Source organism: Anas platyrhynchos, chromosome 1 (assembly GCF_047663525.1).
Source record: "Anas platyrhynchos isolate ZD024472 breed Pekin duck chromosome 1, IASCAAS_PekinDuck_T2T, whole genome shotgun sequence".
NCBI lineage: Eukaryota > Metazoa > Chordata > Aves > Anseriformes > Anatidae > Anas > Anas platyrhynchos.
Window position 1 is genome coordinate 125,698,094 of NC_092587.1, and position 20,231 is coordinate 125,718,324.

At 40.0% G+C, this 20,231-nt stretch overlaps 1 protein-coding gene and 1 non-coding gene across 2 annotated transcripts in view; both read right to left on the reverse strand.

The window, feature by feature from the left end:
* Positions 1–20,231, reverse strand: part of ABCG1 (ATP binding cassette subfamily G member 1) — a 56,085-nt gene that overhangs the window by 12,038 nt on the left and 23,816 nt on the right. The window contains exons 3-10 of the mRNA XM_005030470.5: positions 11,048–11,165; positions 10,006–10,138; positions 8,640–8,690; positions 4,427–4,572; positions 3,599–3,722; positions 2,477–2,591; positions 1,624–1,772; positions 1,338–1,439 (exon numbers count right to left, since the gene is read on the reverse strand). Coding sequence (XP_005030527.1) covers positions 1,338–1,439; positions 1,624–1,772; positions 2,477–2,591; positions 3,599–3,722; positions 4,427–4,572; positions 8,640–8,690; positions 10,006–10,138; positions 11,048–11,165 — 938 coding nt within the window. The remainder of the gene's footprint in view (positions 1–1,337; positions 1,440–1,623; positions 1,773–2,476; positions 2,592–3,598; positions 3,723–4,426; positions 4,573–8,639; positions 8,691–10,005; positions 10,139–11,047; positions 11,166–20,231) is intronic.
* Positions 10,615–10,687, reverse strand: TRNAF-GAA (transfer RNA phenylalanine (anticodon GAA)). Its single transcript has one exon. It is a non-coding gene; the product is annotated as a tRNA-Phe (tRNA).

The window sequence follows — 20,231 nt, forward strand, 5'->3', positions numbered from 1 at the left end:
TCTTCCACCTATGCATCTGAAAATAAGCTACAGTTTCCCCTGGTGGAGATGAGGAGAGGCTTGTATGATCCACGTTTTGGATTTGTACACCTCTGGGATACATATAAATGGTAGTGTCCTAAAGGGATACCTCACTAGGTGAGGGGCAAGAGCAGCGTAGCTGCAGCACCTGGAGCTTGGTGAAGCCAAACTCACCCTACTGCAAGGGTAACTCACTCATGCTGAGCTCCACGTGGCTCAACTACTTTGGAGTTCCAAAACACCTCATTGTCTGGCCTTCCCCTTTCTTAAGGACAGGTATGTCACATTAATGCATATATTAATGCGTATATTGCCTTTTCTCCCCCATCATGTAAAGCACCGAAAACCTTCCAAACCACAGGAAAGCAGCAAACAAACCCTCTTCGGGTTTATTAAAGTGCGAATTTGGCAACTAGAAAAGCACTGGGCCAACGATACTGAATACTCACGAGTCCCTTGGACAAGCGTGCATGTAAGGTCTATTTGAGGAAGCTCATCTCTTTAATTCACGCTTGTTAATGAAGAAATAACCCTATCTGGAGGATCTTTCAAAGCAGTAACATTCAGACAGTGTAAGCACTCCCATCTCTTGAATTCACAAACAAGAAAAACTTCAAAAATAAGCAAAACTTCCCTGAGTGGAAAAAAGAAAGGCCCATTGCATTTTGTTAATGTAGACTAGCCACCCAAAACATTTAATGAACTTGCATGAAAACTGCAGGTTTAGGGATTCTGAAGGAGGGTATTTATTTTTAGGAAAAAGGTGAAAAATATATACTTTTTTTTCCCTTGGGAATGACGATTTTCTTTATGATACTTACTCTATTTTGATTTTAAATGTATGAAAACTGAAATATTTCCCTTTCAGAGAAACAAATTTTTTATTTATCCATTTTCTGTTTCACCAGGAAAGAGAAAGATTTTAAGCATTAACTTTACATTACACTGAAACTGTGTATCTGCCATCCTGAATTCTCTGAAGAGACTAATTTTGTGACATACCAGTACAACTTCAGGCTCACTTTTTACTAGGAAAAATGATTGTATGAGGGATTTGCCAGTACAGAGAGGATTTAAGCTTTGGGGTTTTAGCCCAGATGCTTCTCAGTTCCACTGAAGAAAAAAGTGATTCACAATTAAGGTGGTACAATTAATAGCAAGGCTGAAAGATCAGTCTCTTTACTTTGAAGTTCTGTGTCAATCTTCATGCATGGTCTGTGGACAGGTGTATTATATGCCTTGAAGGTGTATTATACTGCCTCAGAATCAACTGAATAGATCTTTAGGCTACAAAAATATTACAAAAGCAGTCTTACTGAATCCCTCATGATGGTGAGAAAAGTTCTTTTGAAGAGGATACAGAACTGGGTTAGGCAGCTGGCGGAGAAGCTGTGGCAGCCTTCTGTGGATGAGGAATCCTGCGGAAACACAAGAAAGAATAAACTTCTTTCTTTGCAGTATCTTGCTTAGTTTTCTTTCACAAAAACCCATTCTCATCAGCTGAATGAGCCCAGAAACCTCCTCCATTGACTGAGGATTTTAAATTCTCTTCCTCCCTCTCCAACCTCAAGCCATACCCGTTACTCGTGATATACACAATACCTCTTCAGAGGGCCGGTGCCAGAGGAAGGGATTCAACTCATTCTCACCACCACCATCTCTCTTGTAGTCTGTGTCACATATCCTCTCCCGTACTGCCCTTACCAGCCGGCTGTTCTGGTCTCCATATTCACCTGATGCAACTTCCATAACTACACAAATCAAAAGGCAAGTTAGTGGTTTATCCTACTGATTAGTTATAGGCTTCATTGTTAGGTTCCTTTGATTCTGTAGCATTGACAGAAACGTGAATTTTGTTGAAAACAGGCTCTAATCCGCATGCAATTTTTTATGTATATATATATAATTTAAACATATTTTTCCAAAACTATTCAGTGAGTTCTCTTCATTCTGGTAGTTAAATGAACCGTTTTAGAGGAAAGACAGTGAATACAGCAGTATTGGTAGTCAAAAGTGACAAAGGTACATTTTATGGTCTTTACTGTGTCTTTGGAATTAAGAAAGAACAATGAAAAAGAATCTCAATTTTATCAGCTGTATGATACTACAGTGCTATTGTTCATGAAAAAAAACAAAACAAAACTCAAAAAGCATAAATACTGGACTCGCTCTGAAAAACCACTAAGATTCATTCCTATTAAACAAAACAATATGTTTTGTCTTTTATTTCATGGACCTGGACTTCCATAAGAGAAAAATATTCACCAAATTCTACCACTAGATGGCACTCAAATTGCTTAGAAAAAATCTGATTAATTCTATTTCAAATTTTGGTACATGTATGTACACAGACGTATATGTATGTACAAAAGTGTAAGCACATCATGGTTCCATTACCAAGAAGGTACTTATCAAATGCAAAACAAATAGAACAAATTATTCAGATTTTCCTTACCAAAATCTGCTGGATTGTGGTAGGTTGGGCAATTCAACCCCAAATCTCTCAGGTATGGGACTAGATTTAATACTTTGCCACGGTAAATGCATTGACCTTGACTTAAAACATAGAGCTGAAACGCAAGGCAAAGAAAAGAAAAGATAAAGAAACATGGAAAACATGAAATCGTATCATAATATCTGAACATGCCATCTGTATGACAGCAATCCATGAACCTAATGAAAGCCTGTTGGCCCTGTGCGAAAAACACCTTGGGAGCATTTGTCATCACTTGGTATTACTTTTGCACGTAATTACAACTAATGGAAAATGAAATGCTTGAGATTTGAATTCTGCAAACATTCCCTCTAGGACTCAAAGAGCATTAACTTAGAAACAGACTAATTCAAGCCTTAGACACATGCTGAAAATAGGCAAGAAACTCTATAAACAAGCCATCTAATTTCCATACATTATGGATATTTTTGGCTGGGAGACAAAGCTGGTGAATGTAGGAATGGAAGGAGAGGTGGAACAGCACAGCAATAGGAAATAGCTTGATTATTCTAACTTTTAGCCATGCTATTGACTTTAAATAAGCTCCCTTGCCAGACTCATAATCTGCAAATTTGTTCACCTATGGTATAGTAGGTTTTCTCTTAGCTCTCACGGCTCTAATCTAGGTCTCCTAACAAGATTAACGTAAATTTAAATCTAACCTAAACATTCATGGTCCACACTACGTCAGGTGGGAGAAAACATCTCCAACTGACTTCAGTTATTATTTCACATGAATAATCTCTTCTGAATTTGCACCTGTGTAGCCAGGATGAGAACATGTACTAGCAACATTGCAGACATTTGTACTAAAGTCCTCTCGCTCTCAAATTATCTCTCATTTACTTTACCAACAGCCCTGTGCCCAGAAACAGCAGTAGGTGAAGGTATAAAAATTGCAAGTGTGATAATTATGATTTCACAAACACATCAGCCAGATTCTTTAAAAACATTGCATTTAAATAATGGAAACAGGCAGAAGAAAAGCCATAATCAAAAAGTATATTTTTCTCCAATTAATTTAATTAATTTATTTACCATGCATAAAGAGAAAGAGTTTGAAAATAATTTTGAGAATAATACCTGATCAAACAACTCAAACAGTTTAGCACTGGGCTGGTGAATCGTGCAGATGATGGACCGGCCACCCTGAGCTAAAGCCTTCATCAGCGAGACAACCTGAAAACATGATGCACTATCCAAGCCGCTGAATGAAAGGAAAGAAGTTTGTTATCCGTGGGTCCGTAGATACCACTTAGAACTAGCATACATGTATGTATTCAATACTTCAGTTTCTCACTATTATCTTTTCATAAATTCTCTCTGTAGCAGTTTTATTTTATCATATGCCAACGTTATGCTTGTATTTCTCCACCAGTCTTTTAATTAAGTTGGAAGCATGCCCAAAAATGAAAAATAAGAGTATTCTCAAAGCTGCCTTAAGGGATTTCTACATTTTAGGACTACAGATTTAAATGTGCCCAACTTTAATGAACAGATACATATCCATAGCTCTCCCAGCCTCCTCCAAAACTGATCACTGAATTTGATCCTAAATATGCTATATTGATTACTAAAAGTCAGTCTTCAAAATGCTTATATTCAAGCTATCTTTGCTTGAAAGAGAAAATTCACGTGCCACAATCTGAAAACAATTAGTTCTCTCTTTCCCTTCTTGTTTCAGTTTATGTCTCCCTTAAATACTATGTATAGTCCCATGGTCTGTTGGTTACAGCAGTGACACAGACACTAAGTACCCAAACCACAGGATTTCTTTGGGCCTTCCTCAGCACTTGCAGGCAATACAAAACGAGCCTTTTCCAAGGACTTAGAGGTGAATAACCTTTCTGCAGCACTGTTCTACCACATAAAGCAGTATTGTTCAGTCTTTATTTTTTGGCCTTGAAATACCTGGTTGGTTCATCAAAAAACATGACAGGAGGATTGTTCACCAGCTCCAAAGCAATGGCAAGACGCTTTCTCTGGCCTCCAGAAAGACTTCCAGTCCTTGTATTGGCGCACGTTAGCAAACCGAGGGCTGTCAATATTTCCTTTACCTAGAGGAAACACAAAAAAGTGTGTCATTTCTTTTGTTAGCAGAAAAGAAGAGCCTCTTTAATGTATCACTGATTTTCATGGTGAATGTAAACTAGCTCTTGACTATTTCTGTATACCTACCTAAGCCTATTTCTATATAACGCAGGAAAGGTGGGTCTTAAACATTTGTTAGATTCAGTGGGGCTTAACTGCCTAGCACTTAACATTTTGACCAGAATTCTACTTGTCTCTCCTACATGACCAATCTCAGTAGAAAGTCTTTCCTGTGAAAATGGAGTGGAAATCAGTTCTTTTATAGTATCTCTTGGATACACCATAGATATCAAAAAAAACCTTTGCAGTATGTGAACTCATTATACAGCAAGACCAACAAGTTTCTCTCATTAGAACTTCTAGTCTGTATTTACAAGGGAATGGAAATATATAACACAAATCAGTAGTTTCTATAGAGTCATGACCTCTTCTCATATCTGTTCTTCAAAGTCTACTCTTTAAAGTGTGGCCATTGATTATAAGCACTTTCATTCTCCTCAGAGCCAATTCAGCTGTCACACATACTCTCAGATGTTTGGGATTTCCTCAAGGCACAGCTTCAGGAATGGCACAGTTTGTCCCAGGGTCTTTGGAAGAAAAGAACAATCCCAGCTGCTATTGAGTTTTTCTGTTTCAGTGATTGTAGATCTGACCTTGTAGCCCTGTATGAGCAAAACAGCTCTATGGCATCAGTACAACACAAACATAAAAATGGCTGAATCCAAGCTACATTGCCGTATTGCTCATGCAATTAATAAAATAACCGCTTAAAGAGCAGAAAGGAAGCACAGATATGTAACACTTCATCAAAGCATAGGAGAAGGAGTATTTTTATTTTCTGAAGTAATGTTTGGGTGGAGGCAGTTTTCCAGACAGGGCCATTAACATCGTAAAGACTGGTCAGACCAATCACTTAGAATCGTAGAATGAATCGCAGAATGGCTCGGGTTGGAAGGGACCTTAAAGATCATCTAGTTCCAATCCCCCTGCCATGGGCAGGGACATCTCCCACGGGCAGGGACACCTCCCACCAGACCAGGTTGCCCAAAGCCCCATCCAGCCTGGCCTTGAGCACCTCCAGGAATGGGGCATCCACAGCTTCTCTGGACAACCTGTGCCAGTGACTCACCACCCTCTGAGTGAAGAATTTCCTCCTAATAGTATGATAGAATAAAATCATAGTCACTTGTCCTGATTTGATTTTTGGGAGCTACCTCTCTTAGTCACAAGAAGGGAAAAAACAAAACTCACCAACCCTCAGTCTCAGAGAGAAGAACTCAACTACCTCCTCTTCAACTCTAGACAGGGTGAACAGAACATGGGCAGCACAAGATAAACCAACTAGAAATATAAAGTATAGTTCACTGGACATTTTTCATTTGTCCCTGACTGTTTTAAACAAGCATCTGTAATCCTGATAACACAAGTGCATAAATTCATAAAATTTATCTACGATAAACATTTACCTTACAATTTACAGCAATAAAATGAATGATTTATTCCAGTACAGGCCAGTATCACTAAAACGAGTACCCTTCTAACAGTTGTCGTATAAATACATACAACACAGTCTTTTCCTCAAAGAGCTGTTTGTAGTTACACTGACAGTATGACAACTGAATTAGCTTGCATAGCCCAACTTACTAAGTGCAAATGAATTAAGACTTTCAAAGTACAAAAAAAGTAACAGCTGTTTCTAAACATAGACATTTTAGCCAATTAAAAAAGTATCTTTGGCTTATTATGAAAAAAGTACTTGACAGAATCAAAGCAATCCTAACCTATCAAACATATGCTGATTCATGTATGCTTCCCTCTCTGCAGTTCTTCCCGATTTCCACATATTCTCTGAGATTGAAGAGATTTATAATGTTCCAATTAGGACATAAGTAAGGACAAAAGGAAGTTATGCCCTACCCTTGAAGTTGCCATAATTTTCATGTTGTAGGCAATGGATACACTTTTCTCCAGACAGGATAGAAGTGGTTTCACCCTTTCCTTAATAAACTAAACTTCTGCTTAGAAATGCCAGCTATGGCCAGAGGCATCTTTTACTAGAATAAGGTACTCCTCTGAGATACGCAAGTCCAACAAGTCAAGGTCAGGCCTCAATCAGATATGCTCATCTCCTACTTCCTTCTGCAGACTTTTATCTTTTGCCAGGAGAAGCTGTGGATGCCCCATCCCTGGAGGTGTTCAAGGCCAGGTTGGATGGCACTTTGAGCAAGCTGGTCTAGTGCGAGGTGTCCCTGCCCCATGGTAGGGTGTTGATCTTTAAAGTCCCTTCCAACCCAAACAGTTCTATGATTCTCTGATTCTATTTCAGTTGAGTCCTGTAAGGTGGCTTCTTCCAGTCACCTGCACCATTTCCAAATTTGCCCAAGGAGGGTCTCCTCAGTGTATGACTTCGGGAGCACAAAATGCACTGTAATGAAAAACTGATCCCTCTTTATCTTTGCAAAAATAAAGTACTCTGAAAAGCCATGGAAAACCCCAAACTTGAACTTTACAGGGGAAAAAAAACTGTACAGAGTAACATACAAGTCCACAATGAAGGTAGAAGGAGCAGCCAGCTTTCTTGGAAGCTAAGTCTCAGTTTTAGCCATGGGCCTTGTTATTGCATAATCCCCACTAGCACTCAGCATAACTCAAATTACTGAGGCTTATGCCTTGAGGAGGCAGTCTACAAGAGAATAATTACCATCTCCTTGTTGGTGTTGTCTTACACTGGATTGAAACATAGTTTGAAGCCAGCAAAAACATTTCCAAACACCCTCTGAGCTACAGTTTCAATTTTAACGAATCTCTCAGCAATGCAAATCATCTCTACGTTCATCAGTGCCGTGATTTTTGATTTTAAGCTGCAGGCGTAAAATTTCTAGCTATATATTGTTTTGAAACACACCTTGTGGCACTGAACTGTTCCTCCCATATGCTTCAGCATTTCCTGCTAACTCCACCCAAGCACAGACACCTGAGCGCGGAGTAGCCCTAGGTATACACAAGCCTAGATTTTTGAAGTGCAGAATAAATGTGGAGAAAGGTTATATTTCCTACCCTTGGAAGTATAAGTGAGGTAACCAAATTCAGCTGAGAAAGCCATCTCATGCACAAGCTAACCTGTCAGAAGCCTTTTTGTCTAGCTGCACACCTCCAAGGTATTTTCTTTAAAAAGACAGCACTGTGATGGGGAGGAATCATGGCAGTCAGGTGGCTGAGAGGAGCACACTTAGTGCACATCCAGCTAAGTTATAAACCTCCACCTTGGCTCCTAAACCTCCACCAGCCAAAAACCACCACCTTGGCTTCTCTCCCACTCTGGAAAGTCATATGTTAGACACAGCTAGACAATACAGCAAATGTGCAAGAATAAATTGTGCAACTCATCCCCAGTGTTTTTGAAAAGATACACGCGTGTTTTAGCCTGGTTTCTTACTTGTCCAAACCTTGGTCACTTAAAACAGATTCAAAATACATTAGCCTGTATCTTAACTGCAATTTCATTAGCCTGCCCAGTTGAACAATATCTCACCGCTGACCAGCACAGCCAAAATGATCAAAGATTTCAGACATGAGCACAGAAATTTCTGCAGCAGTTGCAAGAACTACTGAATTTTTCATTAAACCTTGGAAAGGTGAACTTTGCAGCTGGCCTACAATCACTATTGCCAGACATGTCTGATTTATGTCACCACACACAAGAATGCCTGAGCCCTCTGACCTGCATGTAAGAGAATCTAAGTGTTAAGGGACAATAAAAGATATCCTACAAAACCCGTGAATTCATGTCACTAGATCTTTTGCAATTATCTTCTCAGTGTCAGCTTCAGGCACACTGAAAGCAACTTTCATACAGTCAGTACTATGCATTCACTCATAATGATACCTGTCAACTTTGAGGTTATGATTTATTCTATCATTACAAGTCCAATGCAATTCGTTGTTAGATAAAAATTGTCAGCTTTACAGAGCTCACTTCACAGACCTCTTTGACAACCCCCAAAATCCTCAGTTTGATGGATAGTGTACATACCATTTCTCTTCTTCCTTCATCTTTCTCTTGAAGTTTCAGATGAGCAGATACCTGGAATGCAACATAATGGAATTCGATTTTAAACTGGCCTGAAGCATCACAACCAGTTAGAGTGGAAGTCTCAGTCAAAACATCCCCATCTAAATGATCTCTTCCAACCCTGAAGGGAAGGTTTAAGTTGAGCTATAATGTTCAAATCACAAGCATCATATATGCCTGTGCTTTAGGTAACAGTATAACCTTACCTAAGCAATCGCTCAAGCATCTGACAAAAATCATATTAGAAAGAAAGGCCGTTCTGCAAGTTAAATAACTTGAAAGGAAGATGGGAGACCCATGTCTTTGCATAGCCACTAAGTTCCTAGGCAATGCTGGAATCACAGTTTATCTGTGCTTCCTCCATATCATGAGGATAACTGAAAAAAAATGCCATTCTCTAGGAAGTCAACAAATGAGTACAGAAAAAAAAAAAGTGATTATTTGTTAATAATTATCAAATTAATTTTAAGTTGTAATTAAAAGTAATTATTAAGTTAAATAAATATTTTTGTCAGAGCCTTTATTGATTAGACAGAAAGTACTGTCTGGGCCTACTTCTAAAAAAGTGGTCCTATGGGATTCTGACTACAATGTTCAAATAAACAAAAGAGAAAGCCTTCCTCAAGAAGTGCCTCTGGAGGAAATTAGCCACATAAGGCACAGCCAAGACTACAGTGAAATTTGTGGATTGATGATGGCATGCAGTATGAGTAACCTTAGCCTTATTTCTCAAACTAAGCAACAGGCTCTTCTAGATTGATTGGTCAATTAATAAATCTCTTGATGCTATGATAAACAACAAAAAGAATTTATGTTGCCTGTACATCTTGGGATTATTCTATTCTTACTGGTTTTTTTTGGAAGGAATTCTGTACTGTTTTTATTACAGACTAGTCACGTAAGAGTTTAGTAGCACAGAAATCATGCTTAACGTCAAAACAGCAACTTTTCAGTCAGAGCATGGAAGATGGAGAGAAAGGGAAGAGAATACTTAACCACCACCCAAGAAAAAGGATGCTTCCTACAAAGACTCATTCTGCATTGAATTGCAGGCTTCATTCTCTAGGAGATCTACTTAGTACAGCCTTCTTCTAAATCATAACACCAGTCACAAATTGAAGGCAATAAAACAGAAGCTCAGACAACCCACAGAAGAATGAGCCTGAAATGGAATTCAAGGCAACATCAAAGTCTAAGCACTTCCACTGAGTAGGATCAAATAGACCTAACAGCTAGTGGCATTACTAAGAACATGTGCGCAATGAACAATTGGAGATTTTCCATTTTCTCCTGCTCAAATAAATTACAGCCAGAAAACAAAGATCACCATCATAGCTTCTTGGACAGTCAGATGAGGAAGGAGCATGTCATCTTGCATGATGTAGCAGGAGACTTTGCGAAAAGAGCGCAGGTCACGAGGCTGTCCGTTGATGAGAATTTCTCCCTTCATGCCTGTCTCTCTGAAATGAACCAAGAAAACAACCAGGGGTGAATCTTGCCTTCATTTGAGCTGTCACAGTCCTCATTATGTGGAACTCCTAGGTGATAATTATTGCCTAGTATGGAATAAAACTGATACAGTGGATAGAAATGAATTTATTTCATAATTATTTTCTCTTTCTTAAGAGGCTTCATGTGATTTTGTTGACAATTTCAGTCCAATACAAAATGTGTGCTATCTTGCATGAACGTCTGAAAAAATATGAAGCTACTGAAGTGAATTTATTTAGGTTTGTCTATCTTGTTCCTTATGCCCTAATGACAACACAGAAGCACCTCATAGTTAGCCATAAACCAGAAGATTCAGGCTGATAAACCACAGTCATTTCACATGTTGCAGTTTGGTCTAGAAGACATCTACATTATCACAGAATCACAGAATTGAAGGGGTAGGAAGGGACTTCAAAAGATCATCAGGTCCAAAATCCCAAAACACTGCTGAAGCCCGGGATTGAACCAGGGACCTTTAGATCTTCAGTCTAACGCTCTCCCAGCTGAGCTACTTCAGCCCTGCCTGAAGGTGTATTATGAAGGTGTTGATTAAAAAGGGCCTTTTTTTCAAATGTTTATAAGATGTGATTTTAAAATATCACAAACATTAGAGCCAAATTTGTTTTACAGCTAGAAAAGAGAAATCTTTCTGGTGTTCCAGACTTTAAATTGCTTCTTATTCTTGAACCTGCCTTGTTAATAGAAAAATCACAAGTTTCTGGAAAAACAGAAAAAATATAAGCAATAAAAATCTAATTAAAAATCTGTGAAATACTTATTTTCCACAAACACTGGCTAAGATTTCTTCTGCTGATGTCTCCAAGGCATCCACCAGGCTAGCTGATCCTTATCTTACTTGGGATTTTCATGCTACTGACCTGTATCCTGCCAGAATGTTCATGAGTGTTGACTTCCCAGCTCCCGAAGGACCCATAATGGCAACAAGTTCTCCACTGCTGAACTTCCCTGAAATTCCTTTCAAAAGGGTCTTATAACCTGAAAGAAGAAGGAAGAAAAGTTCACTGAATCCTCTCATACTCATGTCTGGTGGACAGTATAAGTTTAATTCTGCTAAAAAATTACAGCAATTAGGCATTAGTGGGTATGTACTGAGAGGCTGATATTAGGATCAGCACATTGCAATAACTACTGAAAGCCAAATTCTGGGTGAGAGTGGCAGCCTCTTCCCACTACACAAGTAGTATGATGGGATCACAGGAATTCATTTATAAGCACACACACTCTTCATTCACAATAGGAAAATTTTCAGACAGGGATAAGCCTTGCTGCCATTTTCTAATTGCCTTCTCAGAGTATTTTAGGATGCTTGTGTCTCCGTTACAAAACAGAATACTCCACAGCTAATGTAACTCCACAGGCTTGGAGCAGAGCATCCTCCAACCACAGCAACTTCAACACCAAAACTCTGTCCTCTCACCAAAACGCTTTAGAAGATCAAGCCACAATAATCATGCTCTCAGGCAAAGCTGTTCTGGAAAAACTACAACACAAACTTCAAACATCTCACTTTATTCCTGAAAGTGACCTTTGTCAACCAACCTTCATTTAAAAGCCCCAAACTCCACATTTCTGTAGGCATACACAAACTGGACTCCCATGAGAACTGGAGATTCAGAGTTAGCTACATCCAGTTTTTCTTGCACGATGCACAATTTGAGGCATACTACACCCTAACACGTCAGCTCTCCTGTGCTGGAAGTCAAGATCCCTGGTGCACAATTTCTCACTGCAGCGGAGAGGCATTTTACTGAAACAGGGAATCTGTACAGATAAAAGCTTACTACATTTTTTGGCAAGCAAAACAAGCAACAGGTTGCCATTTAGTTAGCTGACATCTAAAAAAACTCAAGTGCAGTAATAATGAGTTTGTTGCTTGCCAAACATCTCTGGTTAATTGGATTTTCATTACGATCTGTAATAATGATTCACAAATTTGTCCTCTCCACTTATGATTTAGAAAAAGTCTTTTTCCTTTAGTGATTTCTGGAGGATTAATGGGGTAATGAGTGGGTGAGGAGGGTGGAGAGAGCCCTGACCTGCATTTAAACTTTTCAGAATTGTTTTCCCCTTTATTTATTTGCTTGCTTGCTTCACTTAAAAGACCAACGCTTTTAATTAAACTAATCATAAAAAAAATGATGAGTAAGATGTCAAAAAACAATCTTGCTGTATGTTGAAAATGTTTCTGTAATTAAGTCATGTCAAAAATGGAAGGGTGGAAGACGCATTCACACGCAGTGCTGGGATTCAGCAATCCTTTTTGCCACACTGGTGCATACTCAGGAAGCATTTATATTCCACAGGTAAACAATCCCAGCGCTGTGATTATCATTAGCACAGGTTGTAGCTGGAACATTGAAAGGCTGTAAAAAATCACCTTGTCTGCAAGCTCCTGGACAATGAATGATGGATTGTCTTCTTCTGATCTCTCTCTTCCTAACTCCATCACTTCTTGTTTTCCTTTCATCCCCACTTAGCATTCTCCTTAAATGTTCTTCTTTATTCTCTGGTCACACACTTGCAATGCCAGAGAGCAAGCTTTTACATCAAGAACATGAACGCTGTGCTGCTATGGGATCCCCAAAATCCAAATCCAATACTTTCCTCTCAGCATTCCCCAGCCCAGGGGGAAAGCAGTGGACACAAAAATAAACCATAGCCAATAACAAAAAAACAAATGACCAAATGTATCAAAACAATGGTTTTCTCAAGTGTCATCTTTCTTAATTAAAACATTAATTCTTCAGTCTAAAATTTTGTCCTGGACCTGAATGAAACAATGCTTTCGAAGCTACTGAGATATCCCAGGTATGAAAACAGTGGTGTATTCACATTGCCTGCTGATGGGGCAAGTCCTAAGAACAAAAGCACAAAAGACTCTGTCAAAAGGAACATCTGTTTAAAGAAACAAGTCCATGGCACCCTAACGAGGTCTAATAACCTCATTCCTCATGCCAACGTCTTGGCAACTGGGATTTGAGGGAAAAGGACAAGGAAGAGCTCAGACCTTTCAAACATGACAATATTTACTAAATGGGATCTACAGAAATAAAGTCCTTCACACTATCCCTTAAGTCCAGTGAGAATCAGCTACCTCCCAAGCCTATTAAATTTGTAAGGGGCCCAAGCATCAGACGTTACCAGCACTTGTTTGCATTATGCACACACCCACCACACACAGATGATATGCAGCTGGGAATCTCTTGCTCACGTTGGTCAAAAGCTGGACTGTTACTAACTTCCACTGGGACAGGATTTCCTTCACTGGATCCCACGTGTAGTGTGTAGGGTAAACTATTCACTGGTATCTGTCTCTGTTTTCAGTCTGCCCCACAAAGCAGTTCAAAACTCACATTCACATAATCCTCTGTTACAACCACTACTCTTGTATGGCCTTGTTCTGACCCAGATTACCACGGGAAAGCATTCTTGTAGGACATCTGTAGTAGCTCATCATGAGGGCTAAGAGCAGGGCAGCAAATATCGCACAAATTTATAGGGGACCGTAAAGAATGTGTACAGCCATGAACAGTGAGGGAGATGTAACCTAAAACACACACTCATTATCCAAAAACATGTATCAACATATGCGCCTTTTCCTAAAATTAAAGACTTCCCTCTCGCAATACGACTGTGAGGTTTAAAATTACATCCATGAAAGTCACTTTTCCAAACAATACTTCACAAATGACAATCAGTCTACCTTTAATTATATTATTTTCCCCCCTCGTCACCTGCACTTGTTTCTGCCCATCTGTTGGGGGTTTCTATTTTAAATATCTTGCACGCAATGCTTAAATCAGAATGGGACACATCTCTGAAACTCCTTTGTGAAACAGTTAAGAAGAAGAAGAAGAAGAAAAAATAATTTTAGATGAAAATCCCAATCATTGGCATTCTAAATTGCTCTCATCTCAAAGCCTTCTCTTCTTTTGACCGGACACGCATAAGAAGCCTTTCTATTACAAAGGTTAATTTAGCAACCCCCCCCAAACATTTCACATTGTAGCAGTAGTGTGGTGCCCGGTATAATCCTTTGTCAAGAATTAAAGGCCATAAGAAACTACAGCCTTCTCTTTCAGAATATTGAGGCTAATCTGCAACTGAATCAGTTGACCTAAAACTTCTATATTGGGCCACATGTCTTTCACGAGAAACAGATTATGCATTTGAAGGAGATTGTATTCTTAAAGCACGGGGACTGTTTTATATCCCTTTGCTATATATTAGCAATTTCTGGCCACCTTCAGTCCCGGTTTACCTGGTCCAGCTCATTTTCCAATGTCCCCTCCCAGAGTTACCGTGACCTCACCCTTAAAATATATTTAGGGTCCTATGCCCATGAGAATTTGAATACCAGTTTTCAAGAACTACTTCAATTGAATATTAACAAACCATCACTACCCAGAACAACTGCTTAGCAACTTCCTCAATCCAATCCACTAAAAAAAAAGGATATGAAAAATTAGGAATCAAACCTGAAACAGAAAATGCAGGTAATGCGCAATATTTTGGTCTTAATTTCACCCAACATTAAATTCCAGAGTCCAACTGCTTCTCCTGAGAAAGGACCGTGGTTTATTTCTGTGTCGGGATTTCCCACGGAAAGCAAACACCAAGCTCCGTGACACTGGAGCCGATTCAGAGCCAGGAGCACATGACTGGCCTGAACAGATGCCTATTCAAGAGGTGGATTTCCCTCACTGGGTGATTGCAGCACAAAGCCCACAGCAGCCCCTTGTTCGATGAACTGATTTAGGGTGACCTCCAGGGGAGCTCTTGCTGCTTAACTCACCGAAATTTCTGCTAATGGATTCAACAGTGGAGACGTTATGTTGATGGTTTAATCTGCTTCCTTGTGGATTCTACGAGGAATTCTGGAGAGATTTAGTTGCTATCATTTTCCAAAAATTATGATTAATCTTGAAGAGAAGCAAGCCTCCTCCTCCCCATGCTTAGGATAGGAGCACATGCTTAAGAATGTGTCTGAATCAGTAAAAAAAAAATAAAATGTAACTAGAACTCCTACCCTTACAGTGAATATCCTCAGGTAAATACTACCTCTAGGTTTTTGATTAAAATGCTTCATTCATTTGCATTTCATTACCAGTAATATACTCATCTGGTATTTGGAGAAATGTCACAGACTCCTCGAAGTTTCTAGGCATCTTGGCCTAATTCTGCAGCCATCAATAGGCACACAGAGCCCGCCTCAGCTCCCAGTGGGCCCAGCAGGATTTCCCTGCTTGCTGCAATTAGAGCAGGATTTGTCCTTCGCAATACGCCTGAACTGGTTCTCTTTCAAAACACGCTCTTCTGAAGGCAGGAAATAGCTGTTGATGCCTGAAATTACTCAAAGGTTTCACAGAAAATTTACTGTTGCAAATAAGGAAGGTGGGAAATTTCAACTCAGAGAGCTCAAATGTGGCAAAATTAGAAACCACTGAAAACCAAGCTACAAAATAAGCAGCACTGGGCACTTAAAAGTCAGCCAAAGTCATCACAGCCTGCTCAGTCCATACTTCCTACCTGCAGCAAAGTAAAAAGAAGTGCACTATTTTATTCGAATACCAGGACTGTATTTCTATGTCTTTTTGTGCTGCTTTTTTGGATGAGATGCGATTACTACTGCTCAGAAACATCCAGCTGGAAATACAGAAGACACTTCTGGCAAGTCCTGTATTACTATCCTGACTTATTTCAATACCTTCAACAAGCAACAGACTTTTAAAACAGCTATTTACATACACGAATCTGTTCATTTACGCTGCCATCAATACAACGATTTGTTAAATCGTGAGCAGAAACCTCCAAAGTTTCTTGTCACTCTATACTGTCCCTGTTGCATTGAAGAAACACCACTGCCTTTTGCTATTCTAAAATTCAGGTTTAATTTTCATTTTGTTCTTAATTAATTAATTAATAATAAAAACACACAAAAACAATGCTATGGTGAAGCCCAGGGGATTCTCCAACACAAAACCTGAATAAGGGAAAGTGGTATCAAGACCCCACATCCACATCTTTCCCCTTGAGGCAGCAGTAAGGAGTCCTCCTATTAGGAAAGATGCTCCTAGCAGAACCACAACATTGCTGCTGTCCCTCAGGCCCATCACACCCACACACTGATGGCTGAAGACCACTCACTGCCTGGATTAGCTACTGATGAACAACACAAGAGGCAAAACAGGTCCTGTATCTCATGTTAAAGGGAAAGTCAGTGATGTGTATGAGAGAAGGAGCTTGCCGAATTCCATCCAGGAAAACATCCTCATGATATCTTGCAAATATTTCATTTGCAAATTCTTTAGATTTGCAGCAGAAAACTGAACAGCTGGGGAATACTGGCAGATACTCTACAGAGAAGCACGAGATGAGACACACACAGAGGAAACAGTCCAAGGTCAGATATATACTAAAGACATTTGGAGATATAATAGAGCATCATCTATGAGACATAATTTTTTATCATTTTTACACTAGAAAAAAGTCTATTCCATACACCTGGGTATAGATATAGCAACAAAAACTCCCTCCCAATCCTTTGCAAACTGTTATTCACGTCCTGTGTTTCTCAATCCTTGTTCCCACTCCAGAGAGGAAGCCAATACATAGTGGCAAAACATTTACATGCATCACAGCAAAACATCCACATGTTTCCTGATAGAGGCTATGCCAATCCACGTCATCTAACAGTTTTATCCCTGCAGGGCAAGGGTATGCAAATAGTGGCAGCGCAGAGATTCCCATGGAGCTGTTAGAGGAAGCTCTGCTGAATCGCTGCATCCCATGCGCTGTAACTCATTCTCCCAGTGCTTGATTTCTTCTGCATCACCCTGCCCTAAGTGAAAATAAACCCCATAAGTGAGTATGTGCTTACAGAAGACCAGCAGACTGCAGCTGCAGAGCACTGAAGTCAGTGACAGTGAATATCTTCAGCTTAGTGTGTCATGACCATATTTTAAAGGTGAATGCGTGCATACACTTGAACATGAAAAGAGATGCAGGTTGCTCTTCTTTGCATATAAATAACCTAATTGTACATGTAAATTAGCTCTTGATGATTTACCCTCCTCCAGCTACCCGGTTTGTGTATGTAAACTTGAGGGCTGTAAATAGGCCAGGAGATGCACAGACTGACTCGAAGCCATCGCAAGGCAGTGGCCAGGTTCTGGGCTTGGGCTGTTCGGAGCATGGAGATTCAGGAGCAGCTCACAACAACAGAGGATGCTGCTGCTCAAGAAGGGGGTCAGTGTCCTTCTGCCCTCTCCCCACCTTCTTATCACTTCCCCAGCTGGCACAACCAGCGAGAAGAGCAAGCCCATCCACCTGGAAACCACTCCAAGGAAATTAAGGAGGGCTTGCTCTCAGCTGCATGGGCTATCCTGGTAAGGATAGAGTTTGTCAAGGTTTAGGTTCTCAGATGAGAAATTCATCTGTATCAATTGATATTATTTGAATAACTTGAACCTGAAAAACCTTTCGATAGGGATTATTTTAATAGGTATTTCTTTCCCAAGCTCCCCACTGGGCTCAAACGGGCTTAAGTCAAAGTCGATTACAAGCTCCAATACGTGGGAAGAAAACCAGGGATCTTTTAACTTCCAGGAAACACATGAGATAGCAGGAGCCTTCCTGAGAATCAGAGTGAAAAAATACACTGCTACAATAACAGGACCTTTCCTAATTATATATTGGCCCAAACTGTACCTCAGTAAAATCTGGGGGGAAAAGTCACACTACAAACAATAAATATGCTTAAGGTAACTGAAACCTAGATGTAAATCCACAGGTTCATAGGCTCAACCATCGTTTGCATATTAGTAGTGGATAACCCTTTTTATGAATCATTTTTGCACTTCAAAATCCATACATCCGTATATTTATATTCCACTCACACCTATCCCGGGGACGCAGAACAATGGGACTTGCCATTGTCTAAGCTCTGAGCTCTGCTTTACCACAATTAATGGAATTTACAATTGTAATGCGTTCTTGTGCCCTGCCTCAGAGGAATGACCTTCGTTATGTAAATGCCTGTGAAACAGCAAGGCAGGCACCTAAGCATCAGGATGGGGAAGGCAGAAAAGCCAAGCAAGTGCTTGAAGTAATCAGATCAAATGCTTTTGTCCTTTCCAACTCAAAAAGGAGGAATCTATTCCATTCAACCTAGGAGTATGTCTTTCGTGCTTCACCAAAAAGCAAGAAGAAAATCCACTGGGTAGCAAATCTCTTTGTGGTAGACTAAACTGCATTTCTTAATGTAGCTGAAAGGTATCGCTCTTGATCCACAGCCCATTTCCCACTTAGTGATCACGGGACTGATTATTCATAACTCAGACGGAGAGCTTAGCCCACGCTTACGGCCAATCTCATAGAGTTCATTTTACCTCATTACGTGCACCTAGAAGCTTGACACCTAACCTAAGTTAATTGTTCAGGGCTCACTTACTGCCAATAAAGAGAGACAGGCACCTCTCTAATTAATTCCACCTATTTTGCATTCGTGTTCAGGGAAGGGTTAAGAGAGCCTCTTTCTCTCACCTATAGTGTACAGTGAGAGCTCAGGCCACAGCTTGCACTGGACACTTCATCTCTAGATGCTGCGACAAGCCTCATCCTTTGTCAACAAAGCCTTGGCTGATTTCAGTATCAGTCACAAACAACATGGTTACAAAGCCTTTTTCTGTATTTCTTAAATGTCAGTCTGATCATAGTACTCCATTTGCTTGCACGATTGCAGTAATAAAACACACAAATTGCACATTTAAAATCTTGTAGTTGGCTTGGCACTCCAAGATGCTTCCTACAAACAGATCAAGGAGGGCATCCTGCCCATCTTCAGGAAGTACAAATGTAACAGCCACAGTGCTTTTACTTTATCATTAGTATTTAGCACTTATTTCTCACTCTGACAACCGCAGGCAGTTCAAACCTCTAAGAGATTTTTGCTTTGAGCTATAAAAGCTGAAGAATACATCACTTTCTTGGTAGCACTCAGTTCACACTTAACCAGAACACCTCAAAGCCTGAAAACTCCATTTCAGCTTTGGGAGGTCAGATCTTAAACAAAAGCTAAACATTGAGAACCAACTTTTAAAGCAGCTTTTGAATTCTGCCTGTGTGGGTGCCTATGATTTGATTTCTAAGTGCTAGCGCTAGTGCCTGACACTTCCTATGTGCTAAATGCATCAGCTAACTTCCTCCTGTACAAAATCAGTAAAGCATGTGGTAGATTGGAGCCTGAGAGATTATGAATCCCCAAACCAAGATTTAGGACATGAAATCCCTAGTTACCCTAGGCAATGCTGTGTAATAAAAGAGACCGTGTTGACGAGAAGACGGCAATCTAGATGAGAAACCAAATTTCAGCAGAGGGAGAATCTTAAATCAAAGTCCAGATTAAAAAAAAATAATAATATCTGAGGAGACCATTTAATTTTATTGTTCTTTCAGATCCCTGGACTAGATATTAAGCTTATGCAAGACATTGGATCTGACAGTCCACATTGTTTAGTCAAATAAAAAAATCCCTGACTAAGTAAAGATTTCTCCCTTTTGAAAGTTCAAAATAAGGACTGTGTGCACCGTGCTCTTTCTGTACTATGCAGGCTGCTCATCACATGACTTCAGTATCTGAATATTGTTTTTCTTCAGAGTAACTAATTAGATATGACAGTCTGTTAGGCTGCAAGCTCTGCAACCCTCTAATTTTGGGTCTGAAGGTTTCACAGACTATACAGCCTCACTCACCTTGTCTGGCTGTATCACATCTCCTGGCCGGGCGGTGTTTCGCTGTGAACACGAGGAGTTTCCTGCACACAGAACCCCTACCACCAAATAACCCGAGACTGAAGAGCTTGCAGGTGGACACAGTTTACAGACTTCCTTGGAACATCCCATTCCCCCAGCAGTGCAGAGGAACTTAATGGGAAGCAGAAGCATCGTGGGCATGCTTCTTTGCTCCTTCAGTGATCGATCAGACCTCCCCACCTTGCTGTGTGATGAATGGGTTTTGTTTCAGCCCCCGTTAAGTCTACA